The sequence below is a fragment of the Oncorhynchus kisutch genome, linkage group LG14 (genome assembly GCF_002021735.2).
Source record: "Oncorhynchus kisutch isolate 150728-3 linkage group LG14, Okis_V2, whole genome shotgun sequence".
Classification (NCBI taxonomy): domain Eukaryota; kingdom Metazoa; phylum Chordata; class Actinopteri; order Salmoniformes; family Salmonidae; genus Oncorhynchus; species Oncorhynchus kisutch.
In genome coordinates, this window is record NC_034187.2 from 5,955,083 (window position 1) to 5,968,189 (window position 13,107).

The window sequence follows — 13,107 nt, forward strand, 5'->3', positions numbered from 1 at the left end:
CCTCCACCACCAACACTACCACCACCTCCACCACCACCTCCACCACCACCACCTCCACCTCCACCATCACCTCCACCACCACCACCACCAACACTACCACCACCTCCACCACCAACACTACCACCACCTCCACCACCAACACTACCACCACCTCCACCACCAACACTACCACCACCTCCACCACCAACACTACCACCACCTCCACCACCAACACTACCACCACCTCCACCACCACCTCCACCACCACCACCTCCACCATCACCTCCACCACCACCACCACCAACACTACCACCACCTCCACCACCAACACTACCACCACCTCCACCACCAACACTACCACCACCTCCACCACCACCTCCACTACCACCCCCACCACCACCTCCACTACCACCCCCACCACCACCTCCACCACCACCTCCACTACCTCCACCACCACCAACACTACCACCACCTCCACCACCAACACTACCACCACCTCCACCACCACCTCCACCACCACCTCCACTACCTCCACCACCACCTCCACCACCACCTCCACCACCACCTCCACTACCACCAACACTACCACCACCTCCACCACCAACACTACCACCACCTCCACCACCAACACTACCACCACCTCCACCACCAACACTACCACCACCTCCACCACCACCCCCACCACCACCCCCACCAGTCCGTCCCACATGGCAATCCTTCCCACATGGCAGTCCGTCCCACATGACAGTCCGTCCCACATGGCGGTCCGTCCCCGTCCCACATGGCAGTTCGTCCCACGTGGCAGTCCTCCCCACATGGCAGTCCGTCCCACGTGACAGTCCGTCCCACGTGACAGTCCGTCCCACATGGCGGTCCGTCCCCGTCCCACATGGCAGTTCGTCCCACGTGGCAGTCCTCCCCACATGGCAGTCCGTCCCACGTGAAAGTCCGTCCCACGTGACAGTCCGTCCCACATGGCAGTCCGTCCCACGTGACAGTCCGCCCCACATGACGGTCCGTCCCACATGGCAGTCCGTCCCACATGGCAGTCCGTCCCACATGGCAGTCCGTCCCACATGGCAGTCCGTCCCACGTGGCAGTCCGTCCCACGTGGCAGTTCGTCCCACATGACAGTCCGTCCCACATGGCAGTCCGTCCCACATGACAGTCCGTCACACATGGCAGTCTGTCCTACGTGACAGTCCGTCCCACATGAGTCCGTCCCACATGGCGGACCGTCCCACATGGCAGTCCGTCCCACATGGCAGTCCGTCCCACATGACAGTCCGTCCTACATGACAGTCCGTCCCACATGGCAGTCCGTCCCACATGGCAGTCCGTCCTACATGGCAGTCTGTCCCACATGACAGTCCGTCCCACATGGCAGTCCGTCCCACATGGCAGTCCGTCCCACATGACAGTCTGTCCTACATGACAGTCCGTCCCACATGGCAGTCCGTCCCACATGGCAGTCCGTCCCACATGACAGTCTGTCCTACATGACAGTCCGTCCCACATGGCAGTCCGTCCTACATGACAGTCCGTCCCACATGGCAGTCCGTCCCACATGGCAGTCCGTCCTACATGACAGTCCGTCCTACATGGCAGTCCGTCCCACATGACAGTCCGTCCCACATGGCAGTCCGTCCTACATGACAGTCCGTCCTACATGGCAGTCCGTCCCACATGACAGTCCGTCCTACATGGCAGTCCATCCCACATGACAGTCTGTCCTACATGACAGTCCGTCCCACATGGCAGTCCGTCCCACATGACAGTCCGTCCTACATGGCAGTCTGTCCTACATGACAGTCCGTCCTACATGACAGTCCGTCCCACATGACAGTCTGTCCTACATGACAGTCCGTCCCACATGGCAGTCCGTCCCACATGGCAGTCCGTCCCACATGGCAGTCCGTCCCACATGGCACCCAGTTCTCTATGTGGGGCTCTACATTTGACCAGAAACCTACGGGCCAGTTTGAGAGCAGCAAACAACTATGTGCCCTGGTCAACAGTAGTGCACTACCCTATGGGCCCTGCTCTATTGTAGTGCACTACCCGATAGGCCCTGGTCTAAAGTAGTGCACTACAAAGAGAGTAGGGTGCTATTTGGAACTCACCCTATTGCTTTCTGTCAGGGATCATTACATCCGTCAGCCAGTCCTCCCCCACTGGGAACAGACATTAGTTCAACGTCTAGTTTTGATATACAGTTGGTTGACTTGTCAACTAACGTGAAATCAACAACAAAATGTCAGCATGTCATTGGATTGAAGTTACAAGTTTGGTGAAAGAAATGACAGAATTCCCTTGCGTTGATTACTCTGTTTCAAATCCAATCAGTTTTTCGCGTTGATTCAACTTCATCACATTTAATTTTTTGGGTTGAAATGACGTGGAAACAACGTCGATTCAACCAGTTTTGGCCCAGCGGGCCTCTTCAGCAGGTAGTTGAGTGTCCTCTTCTGCTCCCCCTGGCTGTCATCAAGGGTAATCCACTCCTGTTCCATTCTGCAGTCTCATGTATGTGTGTTTGGTTGGACAAGGATTCTGTTGAAATGTTAGTGTGGAGAAGTGGTTTGTACAGACTATGGTAACAGGGTCGTTGTGTGTGTGTGTGTGGCTGAGAGAGAGACAGAGAGAGAGACAGAGAGAGAAAGACAAAGACAGAGAGAGAGCGAGAGACAGAGAGAGACAGAGAGACAGAGAGAGAGAGACAGAGAGAGACAAAGACAGAGACAGAGAGACAGATAGACAGAGAGAGACACAGAGAATGTCTAAAGTTAAAGGTTCTATGATGACATATTATGTTGTCTTCTTCAGAGATCTAGAACCAGAACTAACAGGGCAGGGTTCTAGAGTCTAGAGGGGTTCTAGAATCTGGTGATGAGCAGTAAGTAATCTTCTTGGATTGGTTAGATGGATGAATCTAGTTCACTTTTCAACCACTCATAATAATTAAGCCAAATCAGAGTTCCATTTCCAGTTGACAGTTGGGTGTTGATGGCTCAGTAAGTATGTACAGTAACTGTATGGCTGGGTATTGAGAGTATCTTGTACTGTACAGTCAAGCCTATGGGTCCGGACCGTCCAGTGGTCTGTAGAGGGCAGGAGCATTGTCTTGCGTCAGACTCTGACGTCACTCCAACCCAACGCTGGTCCTGCGATCAACAGGCGACGGTTGCGCTGTGTGACGCCTGACAATGGGCCTGGTTGGTCTATAGAAGCTAGGGAATAGGGATGTGGTGATGTGTACATGGCTATGAGTTGAACGAGCACTAAACGGAACCCTATTCCTTATATAGCAGACTACTTTTTAGCATGAGTCTAGCTAAGAGTAGTGCACTATACAGGGAATAGGGTGCCATTTGGGATCCACACTTAGAGAGCCCAGAAGGTGAGCAGCTTGTTGCCATTCTCTGAGTCCCAAATGGCACCCTATTCCCTATATAGTGCACTACGTTTGACCAGACCTCTATGAGCCCTGTGCACTATGAAGGGAATAGGGTGTGCCATTTGGGACGTAGCCCCTTATCTTGCTTCACTGCAGTGCTGAGTCAACTCCTTAACACACTGAGCCAGACAGGTCTGCTTCCCCTGGAGTGTAGAAGTCAGGAATGGGCAGGCCGGTGTGCAGGGTCACCTACAGAACAAACAAAAATCATAATCTTCATCCTCCTTCTTCACCCTCCTCCTCATATCCTAGCAGCAGAAAATAATAGTTCTCGAAGCAGATCGAACAACTATCTGTAGATGTCATTGCAGGTATTAAACAGTAGGTGGAGTTGTTGAACTAATGTGAAATAGACTGAGCTATTGTATCACTGCATGAGGTGTTAGCAAGCACTGCATTACCAATAGAGCCACAATACCCATAAAACCTAGCAGTCAACCTAGCAGTTCCAATCGTTTTTTCACCATTCATTTTTTCTGTAGGGGATTTTAGAAATACTTTTTTTTATTTTACCTTTATTTAACCAGGCAAGTCAGTTAAGAACAAATTCTTATTTTCAATGACGGCCTAGGAACAGTGGGTTAACTGCCTTGTTCAGGGGCAGAACGACAGATTGCCAGCTCAGGGATTTGATCTTGCAACCTTTAGGTTGCTAGTCCACCGCTCTAACCGCTAGGCTACCTGCCGCCCCAACTACATATGAGGGCTGTGTTTAGTGGAGGCTTACGTCTGGCGTGACGTTTTGACAACCGTGTAATCTCTCTAGGACAAGGTGACTTTTATCAATATATTCTCCTGTGTTTACCCCTGTCGCCCTCCCCAAAAAATGTAATGCTAATTAGTTGCTAATGTGGCTATCATACAGAACTACAAATGGCTGTCTCAAGCTGGGGTGGCAGTGTAGCCTAGTGGTTAGAGTGTTGGACTAGAAACTGTAAGGTTCTACGTTGGGGCTATAACGTTGTTTCTACGTTGGGGCTATAATGTTGTTTCTACATTGGGGCTATAACGTTGTTTCTACATTGGGACTATAGCGTTGTTTCTACGTTGGGGCTATAGCGTTGTTTCTACGTTTGGGCTATAACGCTGTTTTTACGTTGGGGCTATAACGTTGTTTCTACGTTGGGGCTATAGCGTTGTTTCTATGTTGGGGCTATAATGTTGTTTCTACGTTGGGGCTATAACGTTGTTTCTACGTTGGGGCTATAGCGTTGTTTCTACGTTGGGGCTATAGCATTGTTTCTATGTTGGGGCTATAATGTTGTTTCTACGTTGGGGCTATACCGTTGTTTCTACGTTGGGGCTATAGCGTTGTTTCTACGTTGGGGCTATAACGTTGTTTCTACGTTGGGGCTATAACGTTGTTTCTACGTTGGGGCTATAACGTTGTTTCTACGTTGGGGCTATAACGTTGTTTCTACGTTGGGGCTATAACGTTGTTTCTACTTTGGGGGTATAACGTTGTTTCTACGTTGGGGCTATAACGTTGTTTCTACTTTGGGGGTATAGCGTTGTTTCTACGTTGGGGCTATAACGTTGTTTCTACTTTGGGGGTATAGCGTTGTTTCTACGTTGGGGCTATAACGTTGTTTCTACGTTGGGGCTATAACGTTGTTTCTACATTGGGACTATAGTGTTGTTTCTACATTGGGGCTATAGCGTTGTTTCTACGTTGGGGCTATAACGTTGTTTCTACGTTGGGGCTATAGCGTTGTTTCTACATTGGGGCTATAACGTTGTTTCTACGTTGGGGCTATAACGTTGTTTCTATGTTGTTTCTATGTTACCTGTACGTTTCGGTTGAGGCTGATAGCAGGGTAGTAGAGCCCCTCGATGCCTTCGAAGGCCACAGGACCCTGCTGTTCGTCGTTGATGAGGAAGATGAGGACCCTTCTGGTGAAGTCTAACAACACTCCTACTGTAGCCCCTTTACTGACGCCCCCGTCCGTCCTGAAGAGACACACAGAATGTCAAATACATATAGTATGCATAGTATACAGTATTCAGACCCCTTCCCTTTGACCACATTTTGTTACGTTACAGCCTTATTCTAAAATTGATCAAATAATATAAAATTCTCATCAATCTACACACAAAACCCCATAATGACAAAGTGAATTATATATATATTATGAATTATATATTATATATAAAAAAAACAGAAATACCTTATTTACATAAGTATTCAGACCCTTTACTATGAGACTCCAAATTGAGCTCAGGTGGATCCTGTTTCCATTGATCATCCTTGAGATGTTTCTACAACTTTATTTGAGTCCACCTGTGGTAAATTCAATTGATTGGACATGATTTGGAATGGCACACACCTGTCTATATAAGGTCCCACAGTTGACAGTGCATGTCAGAGCAAAAACCAAGCCATGAGGTCGAAGGAATTGGCCGTAGAGTTCAGAGACAGAATTGTGTTGAGGCACAGATCTGGGGAAGGTTACCAAAAATTGTCTGCAGCATTGAAGGTCCCCAAGAACACAGTGGCCTCCATCATTCTTAAATGGAAGAAGTTTGGAACCATCAATACTCTTCCTAGAGCTGGCCGCCCGGCCAAACTGAGCAATCTGGAGACAAGGACCTTGGTTAGGGAGGTGAACAAAAACCCGATGGTCACTCTGAGAGACCTCCGGAGTTCCTCTGTGGAGATGGGAGACCCTTCCAGAAGGACAACCATCTCTGCAACACTCCACCCAAATCGAAAAACCTGTTTTTGCTTTGTCATTATGGGGTATTGTGATGTCATTATGGGGTATTGTGATGTCATTATGGGGTATTGTGATGTCATTATGGGGTATTGTGATGTCATTATGGGGTCTTGTGATGGCATTATGGGGTCTTGTGATGGCATTATGGGCTATTGTGATGTCATTATGGGGTATTGTGATGTCATTATGGGGTCTTGTGTGTAGATGGATGAGGAAGAAAAAAAAACAATTTAATCCATTTTAGAATAAGGCTGTAACGTAACAAAGTGGGGAAAAAGTCAAGGGGCCTGAATACTTTCCGAATGCACTGTTTGACATAGAAACACCGGATTTTCGTCATAATTTTTATTTATTTTTTAAATCTAAAATCTAAAAATGATTAATAATATTAATAACGACAAAGAGAACGCATGTTTAAATTTTTACCAAAAATAAATAAATGAAATATCTAATTTACATACAGTAAGTATTCCCACCCTTGAGTCATCACTATGGTGAGAAAAAAGATCTATTTAATCACTTTATAACGCAACAAAATGTGGAATAGGTAAAAGGGTGTGAATACTTTCTGAAAGCTCTGTAAATACCTACAGTCCTTTTTCTTTCTTCTTAAGAAAAAGAAAAACTTGCATCGTTGGAAAAGGACCGTAAGCATTTGACTATGTCTACACCTGTTGTTTACCAAGCATGTGACAAATACAAGTAGATTTGATTTGAGTCCTACTGACACATCTTAAGCATACAGGTAAAAGAAGCAGAAGCACACAACCGGTCGTGTGAAATGGTCAGCTGGTTAAGCAGCTAGTTGTGTTTAAAAATCGGTGACGTCACTCGCTATGAGACCTCGAAGTAGTTTCCCCGCGGCTTTTGTGGAGCGATAAGTAACGATGTTTCGAGGGTGACTGTTGTCAATGTGTTCAGAGGGTCCCTGTTTCGAGTTCAGGATGGGGCGAGGAGAGGGACAGAAGTAATACTGTTACATTGGTGCCGTGACCTGGATCACTGGTTGCTGTGGGGAAGAAGGAGGTCAAAGGGGGGTGAGAGTAACCGGTGTGAAATGGCTAGCTAGTTAGCAGTGTGCGCTAGTAGCGTTTCAATCTTTGACGTCACTCGTTCGGAGACCTGGAAGTAGTTGTTTCTCTTGCTCTGCAAGGGCCGTGGCTTTTATAGAGCTTTAGGTAACGATGCTTTGCGGGTGACTGTTGTCGATGTGTTCAGAGGGTCACTAGTTTCAGCCCAGGTCAGGGGCGAGGAGATGGATGGAAGCAACACTGTTACACTAGCCAGAGTGGATTGTTTGGTGTTTCATTATACAAAGCCTCTCCATTAGCTGTTGGTGTGGATGCATCAGGTGTACCAGGTGACCTACCTGTTGGTGTGGATGCATCAGGTATACCAGGTGACCTACCTGTTGGTGTGGATGCATCAGGTGTACCAGGTGACCTAACTGTTGGTGTGGATGCATCAGGTGTACCAGGTGACCTACCTGTTGGTGTGGATGCATCAGGTATACCAGGTTACCTACCTTTTGGTGTGGATGCATCAGGTATACCAGGTGACCTACCTGTTGGTGTGGATGCATCAGGTGTACCAGGTGACCTAACTGTTGGTGTGGATGCATCAGGTGTACCAGGTGACTTACCTGTTGGTGTGGATGCATCAGGTATACCAGGTGACCTACCTGTTGGTGTGGATGCATCAGGTATACCAGGTGACCTAACTGTTGGTGTGGATGCATCAGGTGTACCAGGTGACCTAACTGTTGGTGTGGATGCATCAGGTGTACCAGGTGACCTACCTGTTGGTGTGGATGCATCAGGTGTACCAGGTGACCTACCTGTTGGTGTGGATGCATCAGGTATACCAGGTGACCTACCTGTTGGTGTGGATGCATCAGGTGTACCAGGTGACCTACCTGTTGGTGTGGATGCATCAGGTGTACCAGGTGACCTACCTGTTGGTGTGTGAGTTGTTGTGCATGAACCAGGAGCGGTTGTTGTCCACGTACATGGCCCAGGCCCTATCATCTTTCCCCAGCATCACATCCTTCAGCACGTCGCCGCGGGCAACCCCAAACGCAGGGTCCGGGTGGTTGTCATAGCGATCCACCGTGATCTCCCAGTAGTGCACACCGCGGGAGAAGCCTGAATTACCCATGACCACCCTGTCATCGTAGCTGTTGCACGTCACCGTCAGGTTGTCATTGGAGAGGATGATGTCAGGGTGGGCAGACGCGGGGTCAAAGGTGAACCAGGCAACTACAAGAAGTAGACACACACACACAGACAGATAAAGAGGTTTACTTTGATGTTTTCCCACCATAAGGAACCATCAGCATGGTGAAAACACATAACAGAGGAGATGAGGCTAGAAACTGGTGGTCTGAGGTGAGGTTAGACCAAAGTTTCCCAAACTCGGTCCCGGGGACCTCAAGTTGTTCACGTTTTTAGCTATCATTCCACTCCTTGACGAACATTGTCTTTGGCATATGACACAGGAATACAAGGAGTGGAATGACAGCTACTGCATCCCAGAGTGTTATCAGAATAGAAGACTTATGTACTGGCTGATACTCTATGGTACGGTACAGGCAAAACACATACAGTGGGGCAAAAAACTATTTAGTCAGCCACCAGTTGTGCAAGTTCTCCCACTTAAAAAGATGAGAGAGGCCTGTAATTTTCATCATAGGTACACTTCAATAAATTCATAAAAAATCCTACAATGTGATTTTCTGGATTATTTTTTCTCATTTTGTCTGTCATAGTTGAAGTGTACCTATGATGAAAATTACAAGCCTCTCTCATCTTTTTAAGTGGGAGAACTTGCACAATTGGTGGCTGACTAAATACTTTTTTGCCCCACTGTATCTCTGGCACATACTGTCAAATACACTATTATTATAAATAAATGACAGATATTACAAATAAAATAGTCCATTAGACACTCAAGGAGAGGGCCGTTGCTATCTCTGTGGGCGCTCTGTGGGACTTGATACTGTTACCATGGTAATTGGAACATCAGAACACGAGAGTTCCCATGGGAACATAAGTTTGAATGTTGATTGGAGGTTCCTAGTGAAACCTGGAATAACTGAAGCCCTCATTGGACAGCAAACTGCTCACCCTTTGGTTATCAATTCAATGATTGGTTGCTGTGATGACACTGGCAATGATCAGGTTAGGAGTGGAGCAGAGTAGAGCGAATTAGACATTCAGCAAGGAGAGAGTTAAAGGGTGTGTGAACCATCCATACCTGTGGCCAGTATTTGCATATCACATGGAGATTGTCCAGGTGCAATGTGAAACGAATAGAGGGAGAGTGAGAGAGCGAGAAAGACGGCAAGAGAAAGAGAGAAAAAAAAGAGAGGAAGAGGAGGGAAGAAAGTTGGGAGAGAGAGAGATGAAGAGGGGGGAAGAAAGTTGGGAGAGAGAGAGATGAAGAGGGGGGAAGAAAGTTGGGAGAGAGAGAGATGAAGAGGGGGGAAGAAAGTTGGGAGAGAGAGATGAAGAGGGGGGAAGAAAGTTGGGAGAGAGAGAGATGAAGAGGGGGGAAGAAAGTTGGGAGAGAGAGAGATGAAGAGGGGGGAAGAAAGTTGGGAGAGAGAGAGATGAAGAGGGGGGAAGAAAGTTGGGAGTGAGAGAGATGAAGAGGGGGGAAGAAAGTTGGGAGAGAGAGAGATGAAGAGGGGGGAAGAAAGTTGGGAGAGAGAGAGATGAAGAGGGGGGAAGAAAGTTGGGAGAGAGAGAGATGAAGAGGGGGGAAGAAAGTTGGGAGTGAGAGAGATGAAGAGGGGGGGAGAAAGTTGGGAGAGAGAGAGAGTGAAAGAAAGAGAGAGAGAGAGAGAGAGAGAGAGATGAAGAGGGGGGAAGAAAGTTGGGAGAGAGAGAGATGAAGAGGGGGGGAGAAAGTTGGGAGAGAGAGAGAGTGAAAGAAAGAGAGAGAGAGAGAGATGAAGAGGGTGGAAGAAAGTTGGGAGTGAGAGAGATGAAGAGGGGGGAAGAAAGTTGGGAGAGAGAGAGATGAAGAGGGGGGGAGAAAGTTGGGAGAGAGAGAGAGTGAAAGAAAGAGAGAGAGAGAGAGATGAAGAGGGGGGAAGAAAGTTGGGAGTGAGAGAGATGAAGAGGGGGGAAGAAAGTTGGGAGAGAGAGAGATGAAGAGGGGGGGAGAAAGTTGGGAGAGAGAGAGAGTGAAAGAAAGAGAGAGAGAGAGAGATGAAGAGGGGGGAAGAAAGTTGGGAGTGAGAGAGATGAAGAGGGGGGAAGAAAGTTGGGAGAGAGAGAGATGAAGAGGGTGGAAGAAAGTTGGGAGTGAGAGAGATGAAGAGGGGGGAAGAAAGTTGGGAGAGAGAGAGATGAAGAGGGGGGGAGAAAGTTGGGAGAGAGAGAGAGTGAAAGAAAGAGAGAGAGAGAGAGATGAAGAGGGGGGAAGAAAGTTGGGAGTGAGAGAGATGAAGAGGGGGGAAGAAAGTTGGGAGAGAGAGAGATGAAGAGGGGGGGAGAAAGTTGGGAGAGAGAGAGAGTGAAAGAAAGAGAGAGAGAGAGAGAGAGATGAAGAGGGGGGAAGAAAGTTGGGAGTGAGAGAGATGAAGAGGGGGGGAGAAAGTTGGGAGAGAGAGAGATGAAGAGGGGGGAAGAAAGTTGGGAGAGAGAGAGATGCAGAGGGGGGGAGAAAGTTGGGAGAGAGAGAGAGTGAAAGAAAGAGAGAGAGAGAGAGAGATGAAGAGGGGGGAAGAAAGTTGGGAGTGAGAGAGATGAAGAGGGGGGAAGAAAGTTGGGAGAGAGAGAGATGAAGAGGGGGGAGAAAGTTGGGAGAGAGAGAGAGTGAAAGAAAGAGAGAGAGAGAGAGATGAAGAGGGGGGAAGAAAGTTGGGAGTGAGAGAGATGAAGAGGGGGGAAGAAAGTTGGGAGAGAGAGAGATGAAGAGGGGGGGAGAAAGTTGGGAGAGAGAGAGAGTGAAAGAAAGAGAGAGAGAGAGAGATGAAGAGGGGGGAAGAAAGTTGTGAGTGAGAGAGATGAAGAGGGGGGAAGAAAGTTGGGAGAGAGAGAGATGAAGAGGGGGGGAGAAAGTTGGGAGCGAGAGAGAGTGAAAGAAAGAGAGAGAGAGAGAGATGAAGAGGGGGGAAGAAAGTTGGGAGTGAGAGAGATGAAGAGGGGGGAAGAAAGTTGGGAGAGAGAGAGAGTGAAAGAAAGAGAGAGAGAGAGAGATGAAGAGGGGGGGAGAAAGTGGGGAGAGAGGGGGAGTGAAAGAAAGAGAGAGAGAGAGGAAGAGGGGGAAGAAAGTTGGGAGGGAGAGAGAGTGAAAGAAAGAGAGAGAGAGAGATGAAGAGGGGGGAAGAAAGTGGGGAGGGAGAGATGAAGGGGGGGGAAGAGAAAAAGAGAGAGTGAGGGGAAGGGAGAGAGTGAGAGGGAACAGATTAAAAGCACAGTGTGTAGGAGGTGAGGGTGGAGGGTGAGGGTGGAGGGTGAGGGTAGAGGGAGGGTGGTAGAGACTGTAAAAGCCATGTTGAGTTTATCAGGGAAAATGCTTATTTTCAGTGGCCATTTTAGTATCACAGAGAAGACTCAAGCATATTCCAACCAGCCTAGGGATTCTTTTCCAAACCAATGACAAGGGCTACGTAGATTAGCACTCTGTCCCCTAGACTATTTTACAGAGGGGGCGAACATTAAAGGCCAAACAACTACTTGTTGCCTGGCATCAAAATATGTCAATTGAAACCGGAAACCAATGGAATCTATCCAGACATGTTTTGTCTTGTTTTCCAGACACAGTATTATCCTTGTTAAACCAACAGCTACATAGGACAACGTCAAAAGAGACAATCCAGTCCAAAATCATGTCACAAAGAGAGAAGGAGCTGCCTGGATCTCACAGGTCCACTGACACGTGACAAGATTCTGTTATCTGTCTGTCTGTCTGTCTGTACGTGTAGAGCTGAGCAGCATACACAGGAGAGCAGGTGGCAGGCAGGGGTAAGGGAGAGTGGGAATACTGTAAGTGTGTGTACCAAAGCTGTGTCCAGGCAGTCCGCGTTTCGCCGTGCATTAGAACAAGCCCTTAGCCGTGATATATTGGCCATATACCCCCCCCTTGGGCCTTATTGCTTAATTAGAACCCAGGTCTGATAGGCAGCTGTCTATATGCTCTTTAGATTCACCGTCGCCAATCAGTATGTGCTTTAGCCAACCGCTGTCTGCGTCGGCTCATTGCCATGCTAAACATACATGTCTGGGGCATGACAACGAAGGATAAGACGAGTTGGTGACACTGCATCCCAAATGGCCCCCTATTCCCTGTTAGAGTGAACTACTTTTGTCACCCTATGGGGCCTGATCAAAAAGTAGTGCACTACATAGGGAATAGGCAGCCATTTGGGCCATATGCTCTATAGAGTGGGCTCAGGTAAGGCTTACTCTCGGAGGTCTGCATGGCCAGTATCTTGCTGTACTGTCCCACACCGCTGGTGTTGAAGGCTTTGACCCTGGACATGTAGGTGCTGTTGTAGTGGAGTCCATCCACCGTGCAGATCGTCTCCGTCCCCACGTACACTTCCTGTAAGAACCATGACAACTTCCTGTTAGATAATCGTCACACTGGTATGATTGTGGCTAGCCTCATACTTCTGTTTGGAAACAGAATGTGAAGGATGGTTGTACGAGGCTAGACGATGGCAGCTATTTGTCACAACAGAGACTGTAGAACTAACCAGATTATAAGAGTATAAAACACATTTAACTAGCTAATGTAGCAGAGGTGATTTGTTGGTGATGAGGTAGCTCTGCCTGAGACTTGTAAAGTCCACATGTCATCCTTAGACCTTGAGAATGTCCTCTTGGTCTAACGGGTTAAGATGGGGGCTTGTTAAACAACACACAGTCCAATAACAAGAAGATGAATAAAACACTATCAACCAAGGCTAACAGAGGGGTGCTCTATCTTTCTATAATTACA

General features: G+C 48.1%; 1 protein-coding gene across 2 annotated transcripts in view; it reads right to left on the bottom strand.

The window, feature by feature from the left end:
• Nucleotides 1-662: 662 nt before the first annotated feature.
• Nucleotides 663-13,107, bottom strand: part of LOC109903266 (E3 ubiquitin-protein ligase TRIM9) — a 111,638-nt gene continuing 99,193 nt past the window's right edge. For both annotated transcript variants that reach the window (XM_031787717.1, XM_031787716.1), the window contains 4 exons: nucleotides 12,570-12,708; nucleotides 8,108-8,411; nucleotides 5,224-5,386; nucleotides 663-3,625 (listed from right to left, as the gene is read on the bottom strand). In XM_031787717.1, coding sequence (XP_031643577.1) covers nucleotides 3,548-3,625; nucleotides 5,224-5,386; nucleotides 8,108-8,411; nucleotides 12,570-12,708 — 684 coding nt within the window. In that variant the 3' untranslated portion in view covers nucleotides 663-3,547. The remainder of the gene's footprint in view (nucleotides 3,626-5,223; nucleotides 5,387-8,107; nucleotides 8,412-12,569; nucleotides 12,709-13,107) is intronic.